The sequence below is a fragment of the Brachyhypopomus gauderio genome, chromosome 5 (genome assembly GCF_052324685.1).
Source record: "Brachyhypopomus gauderio isolate BG-103 chromosome 5, BGAUD_0.2, whole genome shotgun sequence".
NCBI lineage: Eukaryota > Metazoa > Chordata > Actinopteri > Gymnotiformes > Hypopomidae > Brachyhypopomus > Brachyhypopomus gauderio.
The window spans coordinates 28,395,444-28,422,286 of NC_135215.1; the positions used below are offsets into that span (position 1 = coordinate 28,395,444).

Consider the following 26,843-nt stretch of genomic DNA (forward strand, 5'->3'; position numbering starts at 1 on the left):
CTCTTCATTCTGCCCTTCCTCGGAGGTGTTGCTCTTGAATATTCATTGATGAGGACATTACGAGCAGTCGAGAGGACGACGCAAAGTCATTAATATTCATGAGGAGGATACGGTGCCTGTATGAGAGCTGACGCTGAGGTGAGAGGACAGAGAGAAATATGGGCAGCACAGCCCATGAAGTAAACTTCATCATTTAGAATGGAAATGACAGTCAAAATCACTGTTCACCAGCAAATTAATAAAATGCCACAAACACTGCAGAAACGAACCAAACACTGCTGATGGATGTATAAGGTCAGTTCTAGCTGTAATGTGTGCCAGAAGTTATGACGGCCCTTGTTTAGTGTCACTGAACCACTGGGCTATACTGTTTATCAATCACACATCACTTATTTTACTACAAATTTAATGCAATTAATGCAAAGTTACACCAAATTATATTGTGTGTATTTAATGTCTCGGACCTGAAGTGTTTCTAATGCCACTGAAGTGGCCCCTGTGTGACTCCTGTGAGTGGCTACTGTGTGACCTCGTGGGCGGGTTTTGGTTGGCCTCACTCTTAACGAGCTCAGCTGTGCAGCGCCGGCTGCACATACAGAGGGTGTGAGATACGGTAGTGGGTGTCTGCTGGCGTGAAGTGGTGGTGCGTGAGGACTTTATCACCCCAAAGCTCAATGGGGACTCATAGTCTTCCCTCCTTTCACAATCTCGATACATCCTGCACACACGCACACACACACACACACACACACACACACACACACACACACACACACACACACACACACACACACACACACTGTATAGGACGAAGGAATTTGACGTTATCTTTCTAAGTCTGCAAAACCCGATGATGTTTATGCTAATGACTACAGTCCAGTCATGGAGACACTGTGTGTGTGACAGTTTAGCAGTTATTGTATTAATAGTGTTTCCTGTGTGGGTAGAGGCACAGACACTGATTAGGGTCAGATATAGGGTTACGTGGCTTTGGTGGGTGGCAGTCAGGGCCTGTGAGGAAGTGCTATTGGGCTGAGGTGTCAGCTGCAGTAGTATGTGATGGGCCCTGCTCTGAGGTGTGAGTCAGTAATGGTGTGAGGTGATGTGGGGGGGTGATTAAGAGCACCTCTCTGGGAGGCCCTGACGTTCCACTTGTATTTAAGCTCACACCTCTCCACCCCTTACACTCCTGTGTTCATCCATAAGCTCACATCTACACACATGCCTGCAACTGTCTTCTAACTCTGGATTTCCATGCTTCCTTCTTTTAGTAGGATTGATTTTAGTAGGCAGTATTGATTTTGAATTTTCTGTGTGTGATTTTCTGTGAGTTTTGTTGGTGAATCTCCTGCGCACCTGTTCTGATGGTCTGAAGTGATTCATGTATATCATGCACAACTCAGCAGGCGCAGTGAGAGTGGAGAAACATGAGTCGTTTCAAAGAGAAACAGGGACTCTAGCTTACCAATGAAAGCAACACTGTGTAAGAGACCAGTGCTAAATTTGGTGTTTTTGGTCTTGTACTTCAGACACGGACGTAATTTTTGGGGGGGACGGGGGGGACATGTCCCCCCCACTTTTTCAAAAGCCGGTTTTGGTCCCCCACAGTTTTTACGGTTAAAACCAAATATTTAAATAGCGACGAATCCATGTCCCCCCCACTTTTGAAATCAAAATTACGTCCATGACTTCAGAACTGTAAATCTTAACTGTGGGAAATAAGGAATAGATTGCTTAGGTGTAGGTTTGGCGCCACCTTTTGGTAAAAAAATAAATAATAAACGCAAGCGCCTAATTATAATCAAAATTTATTCCAAAACAATTGTTACTAAGATAACGTAGTTATTAATATATTTTTACATCATAGTGAAAAGAAATATTGTATGAATAATTGTACGTTTAACATTTACTCTAATTATTATTTTATTTTATTAATTTATTAAATGTATCTTATATTTTTTGTTTTTGGAAAGAATCTCATTATTTTTTCAATAGACGATTTGTGATAAATGATACAGTGTACAAAACCAAGCCGTCTCAAACAAGCAGAGTTGGGAAGGCTGTGTCTGTGTCTGTTCTGTGCATTCTGCTGGTCTTCAAGCCCAGAGGAGCCGTCGTGGGTGCTGGGAAGCATCACCTGCTTCTCCACAGGGGGGCGCCAGATGAAGGCTGGTGGTGGCAGACATCTGCGGTCTTACTGAATAAGTCGGTGGGTGGGCAGCAGGGGTCTCACTCCAAGTGTGTGGGCAAACTCATTCTGCGAGAAAAGTACAGAGAGAGTGAGAACTTAGACAAGTGTCAGAATAAATATTAAATAATTGATAATAATTGAATAACTGAGTTCGTATGAGTGTGTGTGTGGGTGAATGTATGTGTGCGTGGATGTATGGAGTGCATGAATGTGTGTTCAAGAGTATATGTGTGTTTATATGAGTATGTAGGCTTATATACATTATTGTACATGTAATATGTTTGACTAAACTCAGGTAGTAAGGAATGTACCGCGTGTTTGACTACATTCAGGTAGTAAGGAATGTACCACGTGTTTGACTACACTCAGGTAATAAGGAATGTACCACGTGTTTGACTACACTCAGGTAGTAAGGAATGTACCACGTGTTTGACTACACTCAGGTAGTAAGGAATGTACCACGTGTTTGACTACACTCAGGTAGTAAGGAATGTACCACGTGTTTGACTACACTCAGGTAGTAAGGAATGTACCACGTGTTTGACTACACTCAGGTAGTAAGGAATGTACCACGTGTTTGACTACACTCAGGTAGTAAGGAATGTACCACGTGTTTGACTACACTCAGGTAGTAAGGAATGTACCACGTGTTTGACTACACTCAGGTAGTAAGGAATGTACCACGTGTTTGACTACACTCAGGTAGTAAGGAATGTACCACGTGTTTGACTACACTCAGGTAGTAAGGAATGTACCACGTGTTTGACTACACTCAGGTAGTAAGGAATGTACCACGTGTTTGACTACACTCAGGTAGTAAGGAATGCCCCCCAGCTCTTGGCAGGTCTGCATGTGCTTCCTCTCTGGGTCTCCTGCAACCATTACAGGTATCCCAGGGTCTGCCTGTAGCAACACAGGGAGAGGGAACACTTCACACCCCCACACAGGAAACAATGCCACAACTGTTCTGTATTCACATGCAGTACATTTTACAGGTGACGTCAAAATGTGAGAACTTCTGACAAAGGCCTAATTGGAGCTCTGTAGTCACTGCTGCAAGGATAGAAACACTCACTGCTTCCAGGTTCCTGTGTAAGGACAGGAGATCTGACATTCTGTCATTGAATCCTGAAGCAAAGTTCCCCGGGTTTACTGCCACAAAGCACTGACCCTGGAGAGCAAAAAGTTAATGTTGCATATCAGCCACAAGATGGCAGTGTTAGTACACTTGTTTGCACATAGGACCGTTTAATCCAAAAACTCTAATGTCGGCTAAATGTGCAATGTGTGTGTGTGTGTGTGTGTGTGTGGGTGTGTGTGTGTGTGTGTGTGTGTGTGTGTGTGTGTGTGTGTGTGTGTATATATAAGTACCAGGTCAGCCTTGTGGTCGGTCAGTTTCCAGGCGCATATATATTTGCTATACTGGGCGCCAGCAAGCATGCCACAGAACACCTCCACCATCAGGGATAGGCCATAGCCCTTATGACCCCCTAGCAAACACACACACATAGGTCATACACCCATGGCGCACACACACAAACACAGTAATCGCATATGATTGGCACCAAGTTGGGTGGGCTAACATTCAACTTGTTATTAAATAGTGCAATGGGCCTATCAGTGAAGGCCTAAAGGTCTTAACCAAAATATTCTTGCTTTAATAATGTCCATGCTGAACTCATATTTCTGAAGACATCATGAAGAACATCCTATGCATGTCATGCCAGGATCTCCACAGTGTTAGAAATGTCATACCCCAGACCAACATGGTCTTTGCTCAGGTCTTTTCTCACAGCACACACTTGTGATTGTCTGATCTGACCATATTCTTAAACGTAATGACAGAGGTCATGAGCACCTAGTTGCAGCGGGAGGTTGATGTGTAACTGGGGTCCACAGGACCTCCCAGAGTAGGAAGTGTTTGAGACGAACAGAAGCCTGACCTGTGGTCTCACTGCCGCCCAAGGGTACCAGACCTCCTCCGCACATCACCGCCCTGGGGTCGGTACTGACCCGGCCTCCTGCATCACACCCCCAGCCCTCGGGGATGGAGATGGCATTACGCTCATGGATTTCGACCTCCAAACACATAAAGGACAGTAGGAAGGAAAGAAAGAAAGAAACAGACAGAAGAGAGAAAACGGTACACAATCCCAATTCAACCTTTCAGATTCAGATTTTTTGGTGAAAAGAACTTTGTGAGCAGCTAGAGGTCTGATGTCATATTTTCTGTGTGTGTGTTTATGTACGTGTGCCGGTGTGCATATATGAGTGTGTGCATTCGCATGTGTGTGTATGTTTGCATGTGTGCGTGTGTGTAGCTATACCTTTCCAAATGCTACAGCAGAGGTTGCCATATCCAGCACAAAGCTGTCTCCATCCCCAGCAGGTGCTGCCACACTTAAGGGGTTGGTGCCCAGTGTGATCTAAGCACGTACTACAGAACCAGTAAACAGTAAATGCAGAGACACCAGTAGCAGTTATGGTAGTACTCGTGCAACCCAGCAAATCTGAAATTGTGCAGCAGTCACCTCTTTTGCTTGAGTTGGGAGCACTCGTGGAGAAGCGTTTGTATAGGCCATTCCCTGCACAAACAGAGGGAGAGGAAAAGGAAAACAGAATTCCCCTAAACAGCAAAAGGGCACTGATAGAGGATTATACTACAGCCAAAGTTGCAGCTGTAATGAGCCTCAGAGACAGACACACACACACATTTACATATGAACACTATCTCTCTTCCTCTCTCTGACTCTTTCTCATGCACACACACACACACACACGCACGCACGCACGCACGCACACACACACACACACACACACACACACACACACACACACACACACACACACACACACACACATGCAGAGAGAGGGATTGAGAGTGCAAAGGGAATGTAGCCATTTCACCATTTTCATACCATTTTCAAGATATGTCTGTAACACCTTACATTGTGTTTACTTACTATAACGTGAAGTAATGCATTCGTTAACATGAACAACACATGAAGTAACACATTAAAAATAATTAACTAACGTTAAGTAAACATGTAACAGTTGCGGCTCCTGTTTAGGCTCTATGTTGCTCGCATGTTTTTAAAGCTTTAGTGTTTTAGTTTGGAGCAAAAGGGACTAAAGAGCTAAAATCAGTATGGACACACTTCAGTTCCTATGCTGATAGATTCTGAATATTTCCAAGTTACCCATTACTTATGTAGGTAAATCAGTACAATGTAACATATTTCTCTAAGGTCGCACCAAAAAAAGTGCAAGCAACAAAGAGCCTAAACAGGAGCCACAACTGTTACATGTTTACTTAATGTTAGTTAATTATTGTTAATGTGTTACTTCATGTGTTGTTCATGTTAACCCTTTGATGCAATGTGTGTAAACTGTAACAGTAGATAGATCACAATATAATCATTCACAAATGGAAATTTACAGTTGTGATCAAATTTATTCAACCCCCCACTGAAATAAAGTGTTTTGGCCAGTTTGACATTGATTTTGATCATTTCAGTCATCTTATTTACAATTATATCAAAGAGGCACTTATAAATTAGACAAACATAACATAATATTTATGATGGAATAACCACAAATGTCTTTACTGTGCTCACATCATTATCAGTTTTATTCAACCCCCTAGTGACATTATTTTTTAGTACTTAGTACAACATCCTTTTCCAGTTATGACAGCTTTCAAGCGTGAAGCATAGCTTGACACAAGTGTCTTGCAGCGACCTATGGGTATCTTAGCCCATTCTTCATGGGCAAAAGCCTCCAGTTCAGTCACATTCTTAGGCTTGCGCACTGCAACTGCCTTCTTTAGGTCCCACCAGAGGTTCTCAATTGGATTTAAGTCTGGTGATTGCGATGGCCACTCTAGAATGTTCCAGCCTTTCATGTTCGACCATGCTCAAGTGGACTTGGATGTGTGCTTCGGATCATTGTCCTGTTGGAAGGTCCAACGTCTCCCAAGCCGCAGGTTTGTGACTGACTCCATCACATTTTCCTCCAAGATCTCCTGGTACTGAAGGGAATTCATGGTACCCTGCACACGTTGAAGCTTTCCTGTACCATTAGAAGCAAAACAGCCCCAAAGCATAATTGACCCCCCGCCATGCTTCACAGTAGGCAAGGTGTTCTTTTGTTCATAAGCCTGGTTCTTCCTTCTCCAAACATAGCGCTGGTCCATTGTCCCAAACAGCTCTAATTTAGTTTCATCTGACCACAGTACACTGTTCCAAAACCTTTGTGGCTTGTCCACATGACTTTTGGCATACTGCAGTCGACTTTTCTTGTTCTTTGGAGTCAGCAAGGGGGTGCGTCTGGGCGTTCTGGCATGGAGGTCTTCGTTATGCAGTGCGCGCCTTATTGTCTGAGCTGAAACTTCAGTGCCCACATCTGACAGGTCTTTTTTCAGTTCCTTAGCAGTCACGCGGGGATTTTTCTCCACATTACGCTTCAGGTAGCGCACAGCAGTCGCGGTCAGGATCTTCTTTCTGCCACGACCAGGTAACGTTTCCACTGTGCCCTTTAACTTGAACTTGCGAATGATACTTCCGATAGTGTCTCTTGGAATATTTAACAACTTCGCAATCTTTTTATATCCATTGCCATTCTTGTGAAGAGCAATAACCTCTTCTCTTGTCTTCTGGGACCATTCTCTTGCCTTCACCATGCTTGGAAACACACCAGTAGATGTCTAGAAGGAGCTGAGTATCACAGTCCTTTTAAATCTGCCTAATTGGTGCTTATCATGCTTGATTGCTGCTCGTTGACATCCACAGATGTTTTCAATACCTGATGGAAAACACTGGAATGAACCTCTGTTCTTAGGAGTGGTAGTCGTAAAGGGGTTGAATAATTGTGTCAATGAAGAAATCACAAAAAGGCCATTTAATACTTTATGACAAAAAAAATTGATGCTATCTTAGTTGCATTTAGTTCTTTAACAAGTCCTTGTAAGATTTCATTATGAACACAATTACAAATGTGCACTGAATTCCATAAAACCCTTCGCAGCATTGGGGGTTGAATAAATTTGATCACAACTGTAGTTCTCTTGTCTCTGGTCTTTAGTAAAGTATAAAAATGATAGATAGTTAGATATTGCTGGCTGACGTAGAAGGCATAAGACCGAAAGACCAAAAGTAGTTAGTAAGTAACTACTACAAAATGAGTTCTGGTGATTTTACAGGAAGAAATATCTCACATTTTAGTTCTTACATCCTTTTTAGGTACCTCTTCCTCCACACGTCAAAAAATAACTTGTGGCGTCCCCCAAGGATCAATTCTTGGGCCGTTACTATTCAACCTATATATGCTTCCGTTACCACACATCATTAATAAACATGGTATTAGTTATCATCAATATGCAGATGACACTCAACTGTATATCTTTCTAGAACCTAAAGCCCTAAAATCAATTTGCTCACTGTTTGACTGCATAGATGATATACAGACATGGATGTCTGACAATTTTCTACAGTTAAATAAACAGAAGACAGAGGTTCTTGTTCTTGGCAGTGATTCACAAAGGAATGATGTCCAGACTTATTTAAATCAAATGAATCTGAATGCCAGACAATGTGTTAAGAACCTGGGCGTCACCTTTGATAATGAGCTCAACTTCAAATCACACATCATGACTACATGCAAGACAGCTTACTTTCACCTTCGAAACATCGCTAAGGTACGAGATATGCTCTCTCCTGCTGACAGTGAAAAACTTGTTCATGCATTTATCACAGTGGGGAACCGTCAGGGCCCTCTACGCCCTCTCAGAGGGCCTAAAATATTCTTAAAGCATTATATATATAATTATCCAATTTTATTTTATCTACTTACAGTCGACATCTAAACAATTACAAAAATATAAGCAAATAAAATATTCACCCGTGTCTATTCAATCTGTGTTGGAAGGTGAGGGGTTGAGTGGAAGCCTGTGAGCCTGTGTCTCCCCCTATCAGGACTGTGATGCCCGCTGTTCGTTTACAGAGGGCCTGGCAGTTATAATTCAGCGCAATACCAGTTTCAAATGACAGCAAAATTGACCAATCATATCTTCTCTCTTAGTGGGCGGGCTTAACTGTATGATAATTTCCGCCCGCTGTGGCGACGCTAGCTGTCGTTAGCACCATCGCTAGCTAGTTTCGATTCATCCCTTTGACGTCCTCGTGCGCGTTGTTTACATATTCCGCTTCCGAGAACCACGGAGCTGTGAACCTTATTTTGTTTGGAAACTTATTTTGCTTAAGATGTTATCTAGTACAGATATTATTGTTTATTGCGTTTTTAAAGCTGTACTGTCGTCTCAGTTTTTCTTTATTTAGTTTATTAAGAAAGGAAAAAAAAAATTTCGGGGGGGAGGGGGGGGGGGGGGTAGCGGGCCCAGGTTTAAAGGTCACGGTTCGCTACTGATTTATCACATCAAGGCTAGATTATTGTAATGCTGTTCTAACTGCTCTTCCAAAGAGCTCTATTTCGCACCTACAGCGAGTTCAGAACGCGGCTGCAAGGGTTCTGACCCGCAGGAGAAAGAGAGATCATATTACACCAGCACTCCACTCACTGTACTGGTTACCTGTCAGCTTTAGAATAGATTTTAAGGTTCTAGTGATGGTTTTTAAATGTCTTCATGGTCTTGCCCCTCTTTACCTCAGTGAAATTATGGTTAGATATGTTCCAGTCAGGTCTCTCAGGTCTTCAAACAGTAATCTACTGGTGATTCCTAAAAGCCGATTAAAGATTGGCGAGGGTGCTTTTAGCCACTATGGCCCAAAGCTCTGGAATTCTCTTCCTGAAGAGCTCAGAGGCATTTCATCCCTGCATAGTTTTAAGAACAGTCTCAAAACATTCCTGTTTAGATCTGCTTTTAGTTAAGAAATTCTCAATCTTATTTACTTTATTACATTATGTTGTCTATAATTTTCTAAATCCAATTATCTTAATAGTTTTATCTTATTTACTTTACTTTTTTTACTTATGTTATTTTAATATTTTTATCTTTAATTTCTTTTAACATTTTCTTTTTGTCTTATCTCCTTTTAATGTTTATTTTATTTATACTGTAAAGCACTTTGAGTTGCATGTATGTATGAAAGGTGCTATACAAATTAAGATTATTATTATTATTATTATTATTATTTTACTATATATCAATGTTATGAAGAACATGTTAGGGAAAATTCTTCCAAAAATATATTCTTGTGAATTCCCAGAGAAAGATTACAAAAACTTCAAAGCAGAAACTCCCTTTCATGAACCATGAACTAACCATGGACTGTAAAACTATATTTAGCATATACATTTATAATTTTATATATGTTTCTATAATTTTTTATGTTATATTATATTTCTAAACATCTTTGTGAGCATAAATATCAGTATAAAATTGACATCCATGCACCAAAACATTGAAGAAATGAAATAGATATTTCATAGAAATGTAAAATTGGGTTTAAAATAATGGATTATGAAACATATGGTTAGTGTATTTATACATTACTAGAAATGCTTAATATGCAACACATAACAAACCCTCAGTCTCATCAACTGTACCCAGTATTTCAAACCCAGAGCACAGACGCATAGCTGTATCAGACACATAGTTGTATCAGATGTACCACACATTTGCTAAGGTATCACAGGAACTTTTAACTGGATGAACACCCAAAGAGCTTGAACTATACTACTTATGGACGTAATTTTGATTTCATAGGTGGGGGGGACACAAATGGGGGTGCTGGTGTGTTCCAGATCGTTGACGGGGGGGGGGGGGGGGGGGGGGGGGGGGGGGGGGGTGGGGGGGGTTAAAAACGTTAAAAACCAAAATTATTTAAATATTTGGTTTTAACTGTAAAAACTGGGGGGAACCAAAACCGACTTTTGAAAAAAGTCCTGTCCCACCGTCCACCCCCCAAATTACGTCCATAATACTACTTATTATCATTACTGGTACAAACCCTCCCAGTAGTTCAAGGAGAAGATTATACCTTAAGCTCCAGCAGCACACGGCCACCCTCTATATAGACATCTTCTGTAACTGCTCATTTGAGCTTGTGAACATGTGTGTGATCCACCCAAGAACACTCCAACACCACCACAGCAGAGAAAGAAAATACGCAACGATGCCCAAATATGACATGGTGCATTGACAGTCATAGATTAGTGTGAACAAGGCCTGTCATTCTTAATGAGGCAGCGTACTTTAAAGAGCCCAGTGACGTACATATGCTGTAGTAGTCTGCATGGACACATTTCTCACCAGCAAAAGCACTATAAGATGTTTGCATCCTGCATGGTGTTGGAATCATAAAGTGTTTGTTCCATTATTGAAAAAGAATCACTTTTGAAAGAGAGAATCATTATTGATAGAGAAGAGCAGATTCCTTATTTCATGTTTCTTCTTTTGAGGAAATATACTACACTGATGTAAAAAAAAAAACAGATTTGTAATAGAAGGCTTCTTGGATAATAAATAATTAATGTATTATGACTTCGAAGGCCTTAGGTCTATTTAATATTGATTAATTTAATAATTGAAATTAGATTGATTCAATGAAATTAGATTGATTCATAAAGTGTATGACAAAGCAAATAAATTTGTTTGAAGATTACAGAGATGCTTTTGATAAAATAGTAAAGAAATTTTTTTAAATATATTTTTTACCTAATGCGTGACAAAATATTTAACAGAGTTAGACTGGCTTACCTGATAAGGCTCATGATAGTGAAGAGCTGTCTATATAGAACTGTCTGTATGTGACAGATGTTAGACATATGTGTGCATTCAGGAGGGGAAGACAGTTTGAAGACTGTTTTGTTAATGTTTGGCTAATATTTAAAGTCCGTCACCTTTGGCCAAATATGGAAACATCTACTTAGAAATAGGAACATGACTAGGAATACAGTAGGAACACATGCACAGCCAGGCCTAAGACAGATGAAGGTCCATGTGACACATATGAAATTGTATTAGATAACTACTATAACCACAGAGACTCAGGACAAAGGGATGAGAGATAGTGAAAGAGCGTGTTCGCGAGAGAGTTCAAAGTGTATGTGTACGTGTGTGTGTGTGTGTGTGTATGCTCCACTCTTTAATCGAGTTCTTCCACATCTGTCTCCACTCTATGAGCAGAAATAGCGCAGGACTCTGGCCATGGCAGACAGGTCTGTCATTTAGATCCTAGAAATACCAATCTGGGCAGGAGTGGTGAGCAGCTAAAGGCAGCAGGGCGGCTCAGCACACAGCACACACACGCACGCACACACACAGAACACACACACACTCACACACACACACACACAGAACACACACACACAGAGAACACACACACATTCACACGCACGCACACACACAGAACACACACACACTCACACACACACACACACACACGCACGCACACACACAGAACACACACACACTCACACACACACACACACACTCACACACACACACAGAGAACACACACACATTCACACGCACGCACACACACAGAACACACACACACTCACACACACACACACACACACGCACGCACACACACAGAACACACACACACACACACACACACACACACACACACACACACCACACACACACAGCACACACACACAGCATACACACAGGCCCAGGATTCCAGAACAGACCCGGCTACAGAGAGCACTGTTCTGCTCTCCCTATGCCAGGAAACCAACGAGACAGCATGTCGTGATCTGCATGGTGTTAGGACATCTGAGAGAGCAAACTCAGCCTGACTCTGCCAAACTCATCCCAACTCATCCTCACTCATCCTAACTCATCCTCATTCATCCCAATTCATCCTAACTCATTCTCACTCAGCCTGCTCTGAACCGTAAGCTTTTCCCTTGTGACTGGGCTTCCATTTGGCTATTTGCCTAATGAAGGGTGATATTAGAACCTGCATCATTCTCGGTCCAATGCTCTCCCCTGGAGGTCTCCTTAAATAGGGCATGCTGTGTGGTCTCTCTCTCTATCTCTCTCTCTCACACACACCCGTGCGCACACATGGAAAAGTTCTTCTTCACAAGTGCCCATCACCCAGTCAGGTGTACACTGCAGTCCATGAGCCTCAACACAGTGATTTGAAAGAATCATTGAAGACATTAAATACTTTATTCTACTTAAGTCACATTTGCTTCAAGTAAAGAGTTAAACTGAAAAAAAAAACTGTTCTGAAAAGTTCTCATATAGCAGACAAGACTCTGAATATAAAATGAATAACAATAATACAATAACACAATAACACTAAAAGAGGGCCGATAAGACCCTCTTTTTGCGAGGCACAGAGAATGATGAGTCCATGGTTGATGGCTGGAGCCAGTGGCTTTCTGCCGGTCGATTCGTTTGCCGTCTTGTCCGTCTACCTGCCAAACAGATTCATGAAGCTCTGGAAGCCGTCTTCCCCGAAGAAGTCGAAGGTCCCTTGGGAGCTGCCCAGGTGCACGAGCAACAGGACCAGCATGCCGAGCACTAGCAAGGGGATCAGCAGGTTCCAGCCCGATGCCAGGATGTTGTACCACTTGGCCTTATCTGAGCACTCCTGAGCAGCTCGCATGTCTCCCAGCGTCTTCTGGTCTCGCGCCTGGTGCCACGCACACGCATGTATTCGTACACGTGCACAAACACGCGCACACACACACACACACACACACGCACACGCACACACACACACGCACACGCACACACACAGAAAACATGTGATTCATGCTCTGATTTATCTGCTTAACAGCTTTCACGTGATGTAGCCAAAATCGGTGGTTTGCCCTTTGCTAAATATTTGGCCTTACTATCACAGCATATGGGTCCAACTCTGTAGGAAGTGTACACTTTTCTGTATTGTAATCCAAATGGGTATGTGTGAATGCGTATGTGTGTGTGTGTGTGTGTGTGTGTGTGTGTGTGTGTGTGTGTGTTTGTGTATTTGGGGAGTGGGGTGGGGTGGGGGCAGAGAGGGAAGAGACGAAGAGAGTAAAATATCTCCAAAGCTGCCTGTAATCCTGAGGACTGGCTGTACCATTAGGTACCTACTAATTACACCACTCCATTTATAAACATGAGTGCCTCTAATTTCAGCATCACTGAGGGAGTGTGCTCTTCTAGTGCTTTCTTAACCGGACTCTATCTCTCTGTCTCTCTTTCTCTCTCTTTCTCCCTCCACCTCAGTCTCCCTCTCCAAACTCGCATTCCTGTGGAGCAGTAACAGTTTCCCATCATTTTGCCCTATACACAACCCAGGATATAACCCAGACAGCTTGGTCTGAATGTGTCCACCACTGTATTTAAATCAGACCAGTACCAACAGCAAACCCACTCAGTTAGCAGGACACCTGGGGTATGAGAAGGCTGCTATAACACACAGCTCCTCCCCAGTGTTCAGCTTACAACTCACACACACACACACACACACACACACACACACACATATACACACACACACACAGACACACAAAGCAGATTTTAACCACTGGGTTACCTTCTTTTCCCCATCTTAACAAATGTATATATAGAAAATGAGGAGTGTGTGTACGTTTGTAAGGTACGTTTCCCACCTTGATGGAATAGATGAGAGCCATAAATCCAAGACAGCAGAAGTTGACATAGAGGGTGTTGCAGAGGGACCAAACCAGGTAGTCGCTGGGGGGCTTCTTCCCCGCCGGGCCCATGTTGACCACAGTGGAGGCAGCGGGCCTACGAGCGGATTTACAGCTGGTGAGGGGGGTGCAGTCGGACGAGTAGCTGTACGTGGCGTTATCCATCCCACCGCTGGCCGGAGAGCACGTTCAGATGCTGCACTGAATACACTCCAGCCCTCTGGTCAACCTACTTATATCTGCACCCTAGAGGCGTGGTGACACACAAGTTCACAGAGGAAGAGAGAGAGAGAGAGAGAGAGAGAGAGAGAGAGAGAGAGAGAGAGAGAGAGAGAGAGAGAGAGAGAGAGAGAGAGAGAGAGAGAGAGAGAGAGAGAGAGAGAGAGAGAGAGAGAGAGAGAGAGAAGCAGAGGTCTGTTATTATGGGTGGTGAATGGTAGAGAAGAGGGCATGGTGCTGCTTGTTGACAGAGTAGTCTCCACTCCACTGCCCCCCTTTCCAGTGTGGCCTGCACACACCCAGTTGTGTCTTTGTGGAGCAGTTCCACTGCCTTGGGTAGTACTGCAGTTAAATCATGTAAAAATAAATAAATAAAAAATAAATCAGTTAAATCATGCTCAGTAGGTCTGTAGTACAGTAGAATACTGCAGTATAACCTGTACACTGGGAAACAAAGTAAAACATTTGTTTCTTCTAGTTTAGAAAGCTTAAAAGTGCTTTTTTGTGGGGACCAACCAAATGTCCGCACTACATAAAAAGTATGAGACAACACTCTTTCACACATACACACACACACACACACGCTGCACATCCACCAAGAACTTTGAGAACCTCCAGGCCATCACTATGCCCATGAGGTACAGATGATCAAATTCATTGGAGCCACGTACATTCTCAGAAAAGTCCTGAGTTAAAGCCATATGTTCTTGGTTAGGATACGGCTAGCTCAAAGCTTCAACAACAGGTGCTACTCCCCTTCGCTTGCATGCACGTCTGAAATGATGCTTCCCTTATCTCTACATAGTATGTTATACCATGTAAAGGTCTCTACATTTATCAGGAGGGGTTTTATTAAGGATACTGTCATTTAGACAATGCCATCATGACACCTGCCAAAATGATCAACTATATGTATCCACCTAAATATGCAGTGTTGTTGGTCCCCAAGAGAAGGATTGGAGAGCCTTGTAAAAACCTGGAAATAGCACACTTTATAAGTTCTTAATAACGTGTCCTTACTGCTGCAGTGGTTTGATTTGTCCATTGCTTTATCAACCTCTTGTGGGATTTTAACTTTAGTTGCAGATTTTAACTGCTTTATATATATTTTTTTGTTTAATGTCACAGGACAAGCTGCTGCTGTAGATGGGGGCGACCAGTAGGGGGCCGCCGTACCGTGACAGATCCCCCCTCCAAGCCGCACTCCCCTCCACCGGCTGTGCGGCCTACAGCAGCAGCACACAAAACAAAGGGGCAGGCAGGCAGGGACAAGGGACACACCCCCTGTAGTCCCGGAGCTGAAACACAAAACACAAACACAAGTTAGCTCGCCTACCTGGGCGGGACCCTGGACCGACTGGGCCGTCAACAAGACAAAACCACGCCCCGGTCGGTCACAGGGCCCTCACGCCCTAACCGGACTTAAGCCGCATAGCCCCACAGGTGCGAGGACGGCGGGCCACGGCTCCATGTCCGTCCGGAGTGTATGTGTGCAGGTTACCTCCCTGGGGCGTGGCTAAGTTACCTCCTGGACCTACCTCCTCCCGGAGCTGGCCCCTGCCTTCTGCTAGGGGCCACCCCAGCCTCCTGGGGAGTCAGCCCCAGCCGGGGCCTGACTTTACGAGGTGGACTCCTCCACCAAACCCAGGAGCGCCAGAGACCGAGGCCCAGAGCGCCCTTATCGCGGGCTGGGGAACAGCTCCCAGGGGCCTCCTGGTCACCCCGATCAGGAGGGAGGATCTCCATCTTCAGCAGGAGCTCTTCGGACCAGAGCCCTATCGTCCCCAAACATCCGGGGGCCCCAGCCCTCTAGGGAGGGGCTCTTTCCGACCAGGCTCCGGTCACCCCACAACATAAGGGGGCTCCTGCCAGCTGGAGACCCCCACAAAGTCCAGGACTGCCACGATCCACCGCCAGGGAGAAGCACCTGCACATAAAACACAAAATGCACACACACACCCACACACACCAACACAAAACAGACGCGCACTGCCCTGATCCCCCTTACAATGGGGGAGGGGTCTCCGTCTTAGCAGGGGACCTCCACCTGCTCAGGAGAACCCCCCACGTTCCTGGTCAGGGCCTCCCTCAGGAGCGACGCCCTCGGACCATCACTGGTCCACCCCCAACACACACTCAAGGGGGAGGAGCATGTGTGGAATTACATTCAACATAATCACGGGCACGCGAGAACAACACACACGCAAAGACTAGACAAAAACGGTGTACAGACGACGAACAGACGAGACCCACACATGCGCGCTCGGTTTAAACACATAACAGCGACGCGCCGCTCATGTTCGCAGTCACTCCCCACATGAAACACAACACAACGGGGAGCGAGGCAACAGTGAGGAGCGGCTTCCGCGCTTTACACAAAACATTAAACATTCAACACCACGAGCACGCACACTGGTCCTCGCCGTGCTACACACATACACAAAACACATAAGAACGGCGAAGCTCTTCACACAAAACACCACGCAGACAAACACTTACCACGAGACATGACCACGAACGAAGGAGAAAGCAAAGGAGACTGGCGGCTTCCGAAGGGAGGCTGGTTATTCTGTGACGGGCAGGGTGAGCGAAAATAAATGGAAGCGATCACGCCAAGTCTCAGGGAAATAGGATGGTTTAATATGTAAAGTGCGCAAACCAAAACCCGTGAACTGATCCGAATTAAGGATATAATAACCAGCAGTCAACTGGTACAAAGACAAGACATATATAGACGAACAAACGACCCTCAGGTGAGACGGATCGCGGGCTCCGCCCACCTGAAGGACGAACACAACACCACACCCACAGGACAAGCTGCTGCTGTAGATGGGGGCGACCAGTAGGGGGCCGCCGTACCGTGACAGTTTCACTGATCTCTGAACGTCTAGCAGTCCAGTATCTATATGTGTGTTTTCCTTTTGACCCTTGACTCCTTTTGACTCTCTCAATGGTTCTTCAATCTCAAGTTTTTACTTTTGAGTCTTGGTTTCTGTAAATACTTTTTATAATTTAATTAAATATGGCCGACATAATCTGTAGGCTGCAATGATACTTATGGTTGAACTTATCCCACTTACATTTTACACCTGTGACGTGGGAGATGGCAGATGGACGAGACAGATCCGCTGGTTTTGGCAACAGACGTCACGTTTATTTACAAGTATTACAAGTAGGTCTGTAGTACAGTAGAATACTGCAGTATAACCTGTACACTGGGAAACAAAGTAAAACATTTGTTTCTTCTAGTTTAGAAAGCTTAAAAGTGCTTTTTTGTGGGGACCAACCAAATGTCCGCACTACATAAAAAGTATGAGACAACACTCTTTCACACATACACACACACACACACACGCTGCACATCCACCAAGAACTTTGAGAACCTCCAGGCCATCACTATGCCCATGAGGTACAGATGATCAAATTCATTGGAGCCACGTACATTCTCAGAAAAGTCCTGAGTTAAAGCCATATGTTCTTGGTTAGGATACGGCTAGCTCAAAGCTTCAACAACAGGTGCTACTCCCCTTCGCTTGCATGCACGTCTGAAATGATGCTTCCCTTATCTCTACATAGTATGTTATACCATGTAAAGGTCTCTACATTTATCAGGAGGGGTTTTATTAAGGATACTGTCATTTAGACAATGCCATCATGACACCTGCCAAAATGATCAACTATATGTATCCACCTAAATATGCAGTGTTGTTGGTCCCCAAGAGAAGGATTGGAGAGCCTTGTAAAAACCTGGAAATAGCACACTTTATAAGTTCTTAATAACGTGTCCTTACTGCTGCAGTGGTTTGATTTGTCCATTGCTTTATCAACCTCTTGTGGGATTTTAACTTTAGTTGCAGATTTTAACTGCTTTATATATATTTTTTTGTTTAATGTCACAGGACAAGCTGCTGCTGTAGATGGGGGCGACCAGTAGGGGGCCGCCGTACCGTGACAGATCCCCCCTCCAAGCCGCACTCCCCTCCACCGGCTGTGCGGCCTACAGCAGCAGCACACAAAACAAAGGGGCAGGCAGGCAGGGACAAGGGACACACCCCCTGTAGTCCCGGAGCTGAAACACAAAACACAAACACAAGTTAGCTCGCCTACCTGGGCGGGACCCTGGACCGACTGGGCCGTCAACAAGACAAAACCACGCCCCGGTCGGTCACAGGGCCCTCACGCCCTAACCGGACTTAAGCCGCATAGCCCCACAGGTGCGAGGACGGCGGGCCACGGCTCCATGTCCGTCCGGAGTGTATGTGTGCAGGTTACCTCCCTGGGGCGTGGCTAAGTTACCTCCTGGACCTACCTCCTCCCGGAGCTGGCCCCTGCCTTCTGCTAGGGGCCACCCCAGCCTCCTGGGGAGTCAGCCCCAGCCGGGGCCTGACTTTACGAGGTGGACTCCTCCACCAAACCCAGGAGCGCCAGAGACCGAGGCCCAGAGCGCCCTTATCGCGGGCTGGGGAACAGCTCCCAGGGGCCTCCTGGTCACCCCGATCAGGAGGGAGGATCTCCATCTTCAGCAGGAGCTCTTCGGACCAGAGCCCTATCGTCCCCAAACATCCGGGGGCCCCAGCCCTCTAGGGAGGGGCTCTTTCCGACCAGGCTCCGGTCACCCCACAACATAAGGGGGCTCCTGCCAGCTGGAGACCCCCACAAAGTCCAGGACTGCCACGATCCACCGCCAGGGAGAAGCACCTGCACATAAAACACAAAATGCACACACACACCCACACACACCAACACAAAACAGACGCGCACTGCCCTGATCCCCCTTACAATGGGGGAGGGGTCTCCGTCTTAGCAGGGGACCTCCACCTGCTCAGGAGAACCCCCCACGTTCCTGGTCAGGGCCTCCCTCAGGAGCGACGCCCTCGGACCATCACTGGTCCACCCCCAACACACACTCAAGGGGGAGGAGCATGTGTGGAATTACATTCAACATAATCACGGGCACGCGAGAACAACACACACGCAAAGACTAGACAAAAACGGTGTACAGACGACGAACAGACGAGACCCACACATGCGCGCTCGGTTTAAACACATAACAGCGACGCGCCGCTCATGTTCGCAGTCACTCCCCACATGAAACACAACACAACGGGGAGCGAGGCAACAGTGAGGAGCGGCTTCCGCGCTTTACACAAAACATTAAACATTCAACACCACGAGCACGCACACTGGTCCTCGCCGTGCTACACACATACACAAAACACATAAGAACGGCGAAGCTCTTCACACAAAACACCACGCAGACAAACACTTACCACGAGACATGACCACGAACGAAGGAGAAAGCAAAGGAGACTGGCGGCTTCCGAAGGGAGGCTGGTTATTCTGTGACGGGCAGGGTGAGCGAAAATAAATGGAAGCGATCACGCCAAGTCTCAGGGAAATAGGATGGTTTAATATGTAAAGTGCGCAAACCAAAACCCGTGAACTGATCCGAATTAAGGATATAATAACCAGCAGTCAACTGGTACAAAGACAAGACATATATAGACGAACAAACGACCCTCAGGTGAGACGGATCGCGGGCTCCGCCCACCTGAAGGACGAACACAACACCACACCCACAGGACAAGCTGCTGCTGTAGATGGGGGCGACCAGTAGGGGGCCGCCGTACCGTGACAGTTTCACTGATCTCTGAACGTCTAGCAGTCCAGTATCTATATGTGTGTTTTCCTTTTGACCCTTGACTCCTTTTGACTCTCTCAATGGTTCTTCAATCTCAAGTTTTTACTTTTGAGTCTTGGTTTCTGTAAATACTTTTTATAATTTAATTAAATATGGCCGACATAATCTGTAGGCTGCAATGATACTTATGGTTGAACTTATCCCACTTACATTTTACACCTGTGACGTGGGAGATGGCAGATGGACGAGACAGATCCGCTGGTTTTGGCAACAGACGTCACGTTTATTTACAAGTATTACAAGTAGGTCTGTAGTACAGTAGAATACTGCAGTATAACCTGTACACTGGGAAACAAAGTAAAACATTTGTTTCTTCTAGTTTAGAAAGCTTAAAAGTGCTTTTTTGTGGGGACCAACCAAATGTCCGCACTACATAAAAAGTATGAGACAACACTCTTTCACACATACACACACACACACACACGCTGCACATCCACCAAGAACTTTGAGAACCTCCAGGCCATCACTATGCCCATGAGGTACAGATGATCAAATTCATTGGAGCCACGTACATTCTCAGAAAAGTCCTGAGTTAAAGCCATATGTTCTTGGTTAGGATACGGCTAGCTCAAAGCTTCAACAACAGGTGCTACTCCCCTTCGCTTGCATGCACGTCTGAAATGATGCTTCCCTTATCTCTACATAGTATGTTATACCATGTAAAGGTCTCTACATTTATCAGGAGGGGTTTTATTAAGGATACTGTCATTTAGACAATGCCATCATGACACCTGCCAAAATGATCAACTATATGTATCCACCTAAATATGCAGTGTTGTTGGTCCCCAAGAGAAGGATTGGAGAGCCTTGTAAAAACCTGGAAATAGCACACTTTATAAGTTCTTAATAACGTGTCCTTACTGCTGCAGTGGTTTGATTTGTCCATTGCTTTATCAACCTCTTGTGGGATTTTAACTTTAGTTGCAGATTTTAACTGCTTTATATATATTTTTTTGTTTAATGTCACAGGACAAGCTGCTGCTGTAGATGGGGGCGACCAGTAGGGGGCCGCCGTACCGTGACAGATCCCCCCTCCAAGCCGCACTCCCCTCCACCGGCTGTGCGGCCTACAGCAGCAGCACACAAAACAAAGGGGCAGGCAGGCAGGGACAAGGGACACACCCCCTGTAGTCCCGGAGCTGAAACACAAAACACAAACACAAGTTAGCTCGCCTACCTGGGCGGGACCCTGGACCGACTGGGCCGTCAACAAGACAAAACCACGCCCCGGTCGGTCACAGGGCCCTCACGCCCTAACCGGACTTAAGCCGCATAGCCCCACAGGTGCGAGGACGGCGGGCCACGGCTCCATGTCCGTCCGGAGTGTATGTGTGCAGGTTACCTCCCTGGGGCGTGGCTAAGTTACCTCCTGGACCTACCTCCTCCCGGAGCTGGCCCCTGCCTTCTGCTAGGGGCCACCCCAGCCTCCTGGGGAGTCAGCCCCAGCCGGGGCCTGACTTTACGAGGTGGACTCCTCCACCAAACCCAGGAGCGCCAGAGACCGAGGCCCAGAGCGCCCTTATCGCGGGCTGGGGAACAGCTCCCAGGGGCCTCCTGGTCACCCCGATCAGGAGGGAGGATCTCCATCTTCAGCAGGAGCTCTTCGGACCAGAGCCCTATCGTCCCCAAACATCCGGGGGCCCCAGCCCTCTAGGGAGGGGCTCTTTCCGACCAGGCTCCGGTCACCCCACAACATAAGGGGGCTCCTGCCAGCTGGAGACCCCCACAAAGTCCAGGACTGCCACGATCCACCGCCAGGGAGAAGCACCTGCACATAAAACACAAAATGCACACACACACCCACACACACCAACACAAAACAGACGCGCACTGCCCTGATCCCCCTTACAATGGGGGAGGGGTCTCCGTCTTAGCAGGGGACCTCCACCTGCTCAGGAGAACCCCCCACGTTCCTGGTCAGGGCCTCCCTCAGGAGCGACGCCCTCGGACCATCACTGGTCCACCCCCAACACACACTCAAGGGAGAGGAGCATGTGTGGAATTACATTCAACATAATCACGGGCACGCGAGAACAACACACACGCAAAGACTAGACAAAAACGGTGTACAGACGACGAACAGACGAGACCCACACATGCGCGCTCGGTTTAAACACATAACAGCGACGCGCCGCTCATGTTCGCAGTCACTCCCCACATGAAACACAACACAACGGGGAGCGAGGCAACAGTGAGGAGCGGCTTCCGCGCTTTACACAAAACATTAAACATTCAACACCACGAGCACGCACACTGGTCCTCGCCGTGCTACACACATACACAAAACACATAAGAACGGCGAAGCTCTTCACACAAAACACCACGCAGACAAACACTTACCACGAGACATGACCACGAACGAAGGAGAAAGCAAAGGAGACTGGCGGCTTCCGAAGGGAGGCTGGTTATTCTGTGACGGGCAGGGTGAGCGAAAATAAATGGAAGCGATCACGCCAAGTCTCAGGGAAATAGGATGGTTTAATATGTAAAGTGCGCAAACCAAAACCCGTGAACTGATCCGAATTAAGGATATAATAACCAGCAGTCAACTGGTACAAAGACAAGACATATATAGACGAACAAACGACCCTCAGGTGAGACGGATCGCGGGCTCCGCCCACCTGAAGGACGAACACAACACCACACCCACAGGACAAGCTGCTGCTGTAGATGGGGGCGACCAGTAGGGGGCCGCCGTACCGTGACAGTTTCACTGATCTCTGAACGTCTAGCAGTCCAGTATCTATATGTGTGTTTTCCTTTTGACCCTTGACTCCTTTTGACTCTCTCAATGGTTCTTCAATCTCAAGTTTTTACTTTTGAGTCTTGGTTTCTGTAAATACTTTTTATAATTTAATTAAATATGGCCGACATAATCTGTAGGCTGCAATGATACTTATGGTTGAACTTATCCCACTTACATTTTACACCTGTGACGTGGGAGATGGCAGATGGACGAGACAGATCCGCTGGTTTTGGCAACAGACGTCACGTTTATTTACAAGTATTACAAGTAGGTCTGTAGTACAGTAGAATACTGCAGTATAACCTGTACACTGGGAAACAAAGTAAAACATTTGTTTCTTCTAGTTTAGAAAGCTTAAAAGTGCTTTTTTGTGGGGACCAACCAAATGTCCGCACTACATAAAAAGTATGAGACAACACTCTTTCACACATACACACACACACACACACGCTGCACATCCACCAAGAACTTTGAGAACCTCCAGGCCATCACTATGCCCATGAGGTACAGATGATCAAATTCATTGGAGCCACGTACATTCTCAGAAAAGTCCTGAGTTAAAGCCATATGTTCTTGGTTAGGATACGGCTAGCTCAAAGCTTCAACAACAGGTGCTACTCCCCTTCGCTTGCATGCACGTCTGAAATGATGCTTCCCTTATCTCTACATAGTATGTTATACCATGTAAAGGTCTCTACATTTATCAGGAGGGGTTTTATTAAGGATACTGTCATTTAGACAATGCCATCATGACACCTGCCAAAATGATCAACTATATGTATCCACCTAAATATGCAGTGTTGTTGGTCCCCAAGAGAAGGATTGGAGAGCCTTGTAAAAACCTGGAAATAGCACACTTTATAAGTTCTTAATAACGTGTCCTTACTGCTGCAGTGGTTTGATTTGTCCATTGCTTTATCAACCTCTTGTGGGATTTTAACTTTAGTTGCAGATTTTAACTGCTTTATATATATTTTTTTGTTTAATGTCACAGGACAAGCTGCTGCTGTAGATGGGGGCGACCAGTAGGGGGCCGCCGTACCGTGACAGATCCCCCCTCCAAGCCGCACTCCCCTCCACCGGCTGTGCGGCCTACAGCAGCAGCACACAAAACAAAGGGGCAGGCAGGCAGGGACAAGGGACACACCCCCTGTAGTCCCGGAGCTGAAACACAAAACACAAACACAAGTTAGCTCGCCTACCTGGGCGGGACCCTGGACCGACTGGGCCGTCAACAAGACAAAACCACGCCCCGGTCGGTCACAGGGCCCTCACGCCCTAACCGGACTTAAGCCGCATAGCCCCACAGGTGCGAGGACGGCGGGCCACGGCTCCATGTCCGTCCGGAGTGTATGTGTGCAGGTTACCTCCCTGGGGCGTGGCTAAGTTACCTCCTGGACCTACCTCCTCCCGGAGCTGGCCCCTGCCTTCTGCTAGGGGCCACCCCAGCCTCCTGGGGAGTCAGCCCCAGCCGGGGCCTGACTTTACGAGGTGGACTCCTCCACCAAACCCAGGAGCGCCAGAGACCGAGGCCCAGAGCGCCCTTATCGCGGGCTGGGGAACAGCTCCCAGGGGCCTCCTGGTCACCCCGATCAGGAGGGAGGATCTCCATCTTCAGCAGGAGCTCTTCGGACCAGAGCCCTATCGTCCCCAAACATCCGGGGGCCCCAGCCCTCTAGGGAGGGGCTCTTTCCGACCAGGCTCCGGTCACCCCACAACATAAGGGGGCTCCTGCCAGCTGGAGACCCCCACAAAGTCCAGGACTGCCACGATCCACCGCCAGGGAGAAGCACCTGCACATAAAACACAAAATGCACACACACACCCACACACACCAACACAAAACAGACGCGCACTGCCCTGATCCCCCTTACAATGGGGGAGGGGTCTCCGTCTTAGCAGGGGACCTCCACCTGCTCAGGAGAACCCCCCACGTTCCTGGTCAGGGCCTCCCTCAGGAGCGACGCCCTCGGACCATCACTGGTCCACCCCCAACACACACTCAAGGGGGAGGAGCATGTGTGGAATTACATTCAACATAATCACGGGCACGCGAGAACAACACACACGCAAAGACTAGACAAAAACGGTGTACAGACGACGAACAGACGAGACCCACACATGCGCGCTCGGTTTAAACACATAACAGCGACGCGCCGCTCATGTTCGCAGTCACTCCCCACATGAAACACAACACAACGGGGAGCGAGGCAACAGTGAGGAGCGGCTTCCGCGCTTTACACAAAACATTAAACATTCAACACCACGAGCACGCACACTGGTCCTCGCCGTGCTACACACATACACAAAACACATAAGAACGGCGAAGCTCTTCACACAAAACACCACGCAGACAAACACTTACCACGAGACATGACCACGAACGAAGGAGAAAGCAAAGGAGACTGGCGGCTTCCGAAGGGAGGCTGGTTATTCTGTGACGGGCAGGGTGAGCGAAAATAAATGGAAGCGATCACGCCAAGTCTCAGGGAAATAGGATGGTTTAATATGTAAAGTGCGCAAACCAAAACCCGTGAACTGATCCGAATTAAGGATATAATAACCAGCAGTCAACTGGTACAAAGACAAGACATATATAGACGAACAAACGACCCTCAGGTGAGACGGATCGCGGGCTCCGCCCACCTGAAGGACGAACACAACACCACACCCACAGGACAAGCTGCTGCTGTAGATGGGGGCGACCAGTAGGGGGCCGCCGTACCGTGACAGTTTCACTGATCTCTGAACGTCTAGCAGTCCAGTATCTATATGTGTGTTTTCCTTTTGACCCTTGACTCCTTTTGACTCTCTCAATGGTTCTTCAATCTCAAGTTTTTACTTTTGAGTCTTGGTTTCTGTAAATACTTTTTATAATTTAATTAAATATGGCCGACATAATCTGTAGGCTGCAATGATACTTATGGTTGAACTTATCCCACTTACATTTTACACCTGTGACGTGGGAGATGGCAGATGGACGAGACAGATCCGCTGGTTTTGGCAACAGACGTCACGTTTATTTACAAGTATTGCGCAATAGTGCAAGAGAAACATGGATACGCACATGTAAACGTTCAGACTTAGACAACGACAAGCACAGAACACTGCGCGAGCGCACATTAAATAGACAAACCACATTAGCCCCACATGATGACGAGACGAGCCACAGGTGAGACATATTATCACACAACATAACCACTACCACGAAGATCCACAGACGCAGACGATGCACGTGGACAACGTAAACACACGCCCAAAAGGGAGGGGCCGGGGTCCTCAACGTGACAACACCATTCAAAAATTGTGTATTTTGTACTCATGCTCTACCACAAATGTCCATCAATAAAGTTCTATCAATGTAAAGTTAATAAGCTAATTACACCATACATATTTCACATGTTCACAAAACAACTGAACAATTTGACTACTCTAACTATTTTTTTCATTTCATTCATTTATAGCACATATTGTAGGAAAAAAGAAACTTAAAGGCGAAACAAAACTTAATGTTTTCTTGGAAGACTGTGAGAGAGCAGAAGGGAAGAGGCCACAGTGGCCTTGAGAAGAACAGAATGAGCCCATTCAGTGCAAAATGTAAGGCAAGCAGTTTTTTAGATAAGCAGGCAGACAACTAGAGAGGAGCAGGTGGGTTTCGATGGAGAGCAGCAAAGGTGGGGGAGTTATCGAAACTTAGAGAGAAACAGAGACTTAGAGAGAGAAAGAGTATGAAAGGGAGGACATCGCCCAGCACGGGGGACTTTTTGCGCGGACGCTGCTGAGATCCACTTGGGTTAGGTAGAATCCTAAGCAACTAGCACCAGTGCACTGGAGAGTTTGTACCACGTATACTTTGGCTATTTTGTACTCGCTTATATTCTATATAAATCTATCTGAAAAGACCTTTTGGTGTTAAGACCAATCGGTTCATCGGGGCAGTGTTGGGGCCTATCTGGGTCAGGAGAAAATATCCCAACAATATTCATTGAGTCCACTGAACATAATCTCTCCTCTTGTGGTGCAGAGTTATAGAATACTGCTATAGAATACTAGCTGTTAGCCATTATCTCATCTGTGATATTTTTTCAGATTGTCCTGGAAGGACAAAGGGGAAATTTTACTGCGGTGGCCGAGAAGAATTAATACATGCACGCTATATTTCGGAAATGTGCTGAATATCCAGTCACACCACAACAGAAGTGGGCCACATCCCAACAGAAGCGTTTCTGGACAAACCATTATAAGTAGTGTCTACCAAGTGAAAAGGGGCTCTGTTCAGAACAGCTATACACAGTGGCGGACTTAGCAATTTGGGGGCTCAAGGCGAATTTAGCTAGGGGGCCCATCAACATTAATATGCAAGA

The 26,843-nt window shown here is 46.3% G+C and overlaps 2 protein-coding genes across 2 annotated transcripts; both read right to left on the minus strand.

Moving 5' to 3' along the window:
* Positions 1-2,194: 2,194 nt before the first annotated feature.
* LOC143513902 (putative oxidoreductase YjmC) lies at positions 2,195-4,773 on the minus strand. Its single transcript, XM_077004592.1, has 7 exons — positions 4,723-4,773; positions 4,519-4,617; positions 4,135-4,270; positions 3,563-3,681; positions 3,267-3,362; positions 2,984-3,094; positions 2,195-2,257 (listed from the first exon to the last, which is right to left on the minus strand). Exons 1-7 carry the CDS (start codon positions 4,771-4,773, stop codon positions 2,195-2,197), a joined length of 675 nt encoding a protein of 224 aa, XP_076860707.1.
* Positions 4,774-12,362: 7,589 nt separating this feature from the next.
* On the minus strand, positions 12,363-14,070 carry ifitm5 (interferon induced transmembrane protein 5). The gene is made up of 2 exons (XM_077004593.1): positions 13,772-14,070; positions 12,363-12,804 (listed from the first exon to the last, which is right to left on the minus strand). Exons 1-2 carry the CDS (start codon positions 13,976-13,978, stop codon positions 12,583-12,585), a joined length of 429 nt encoding a protein of 142 aa, XP_076860708.1. The 5' UTR covers positions 13,979-14,070; the 3' UTR covers positions 12,363-12,582.
* Positions 14,071-26,843: the final 12,773 nt, after the last annotated feature.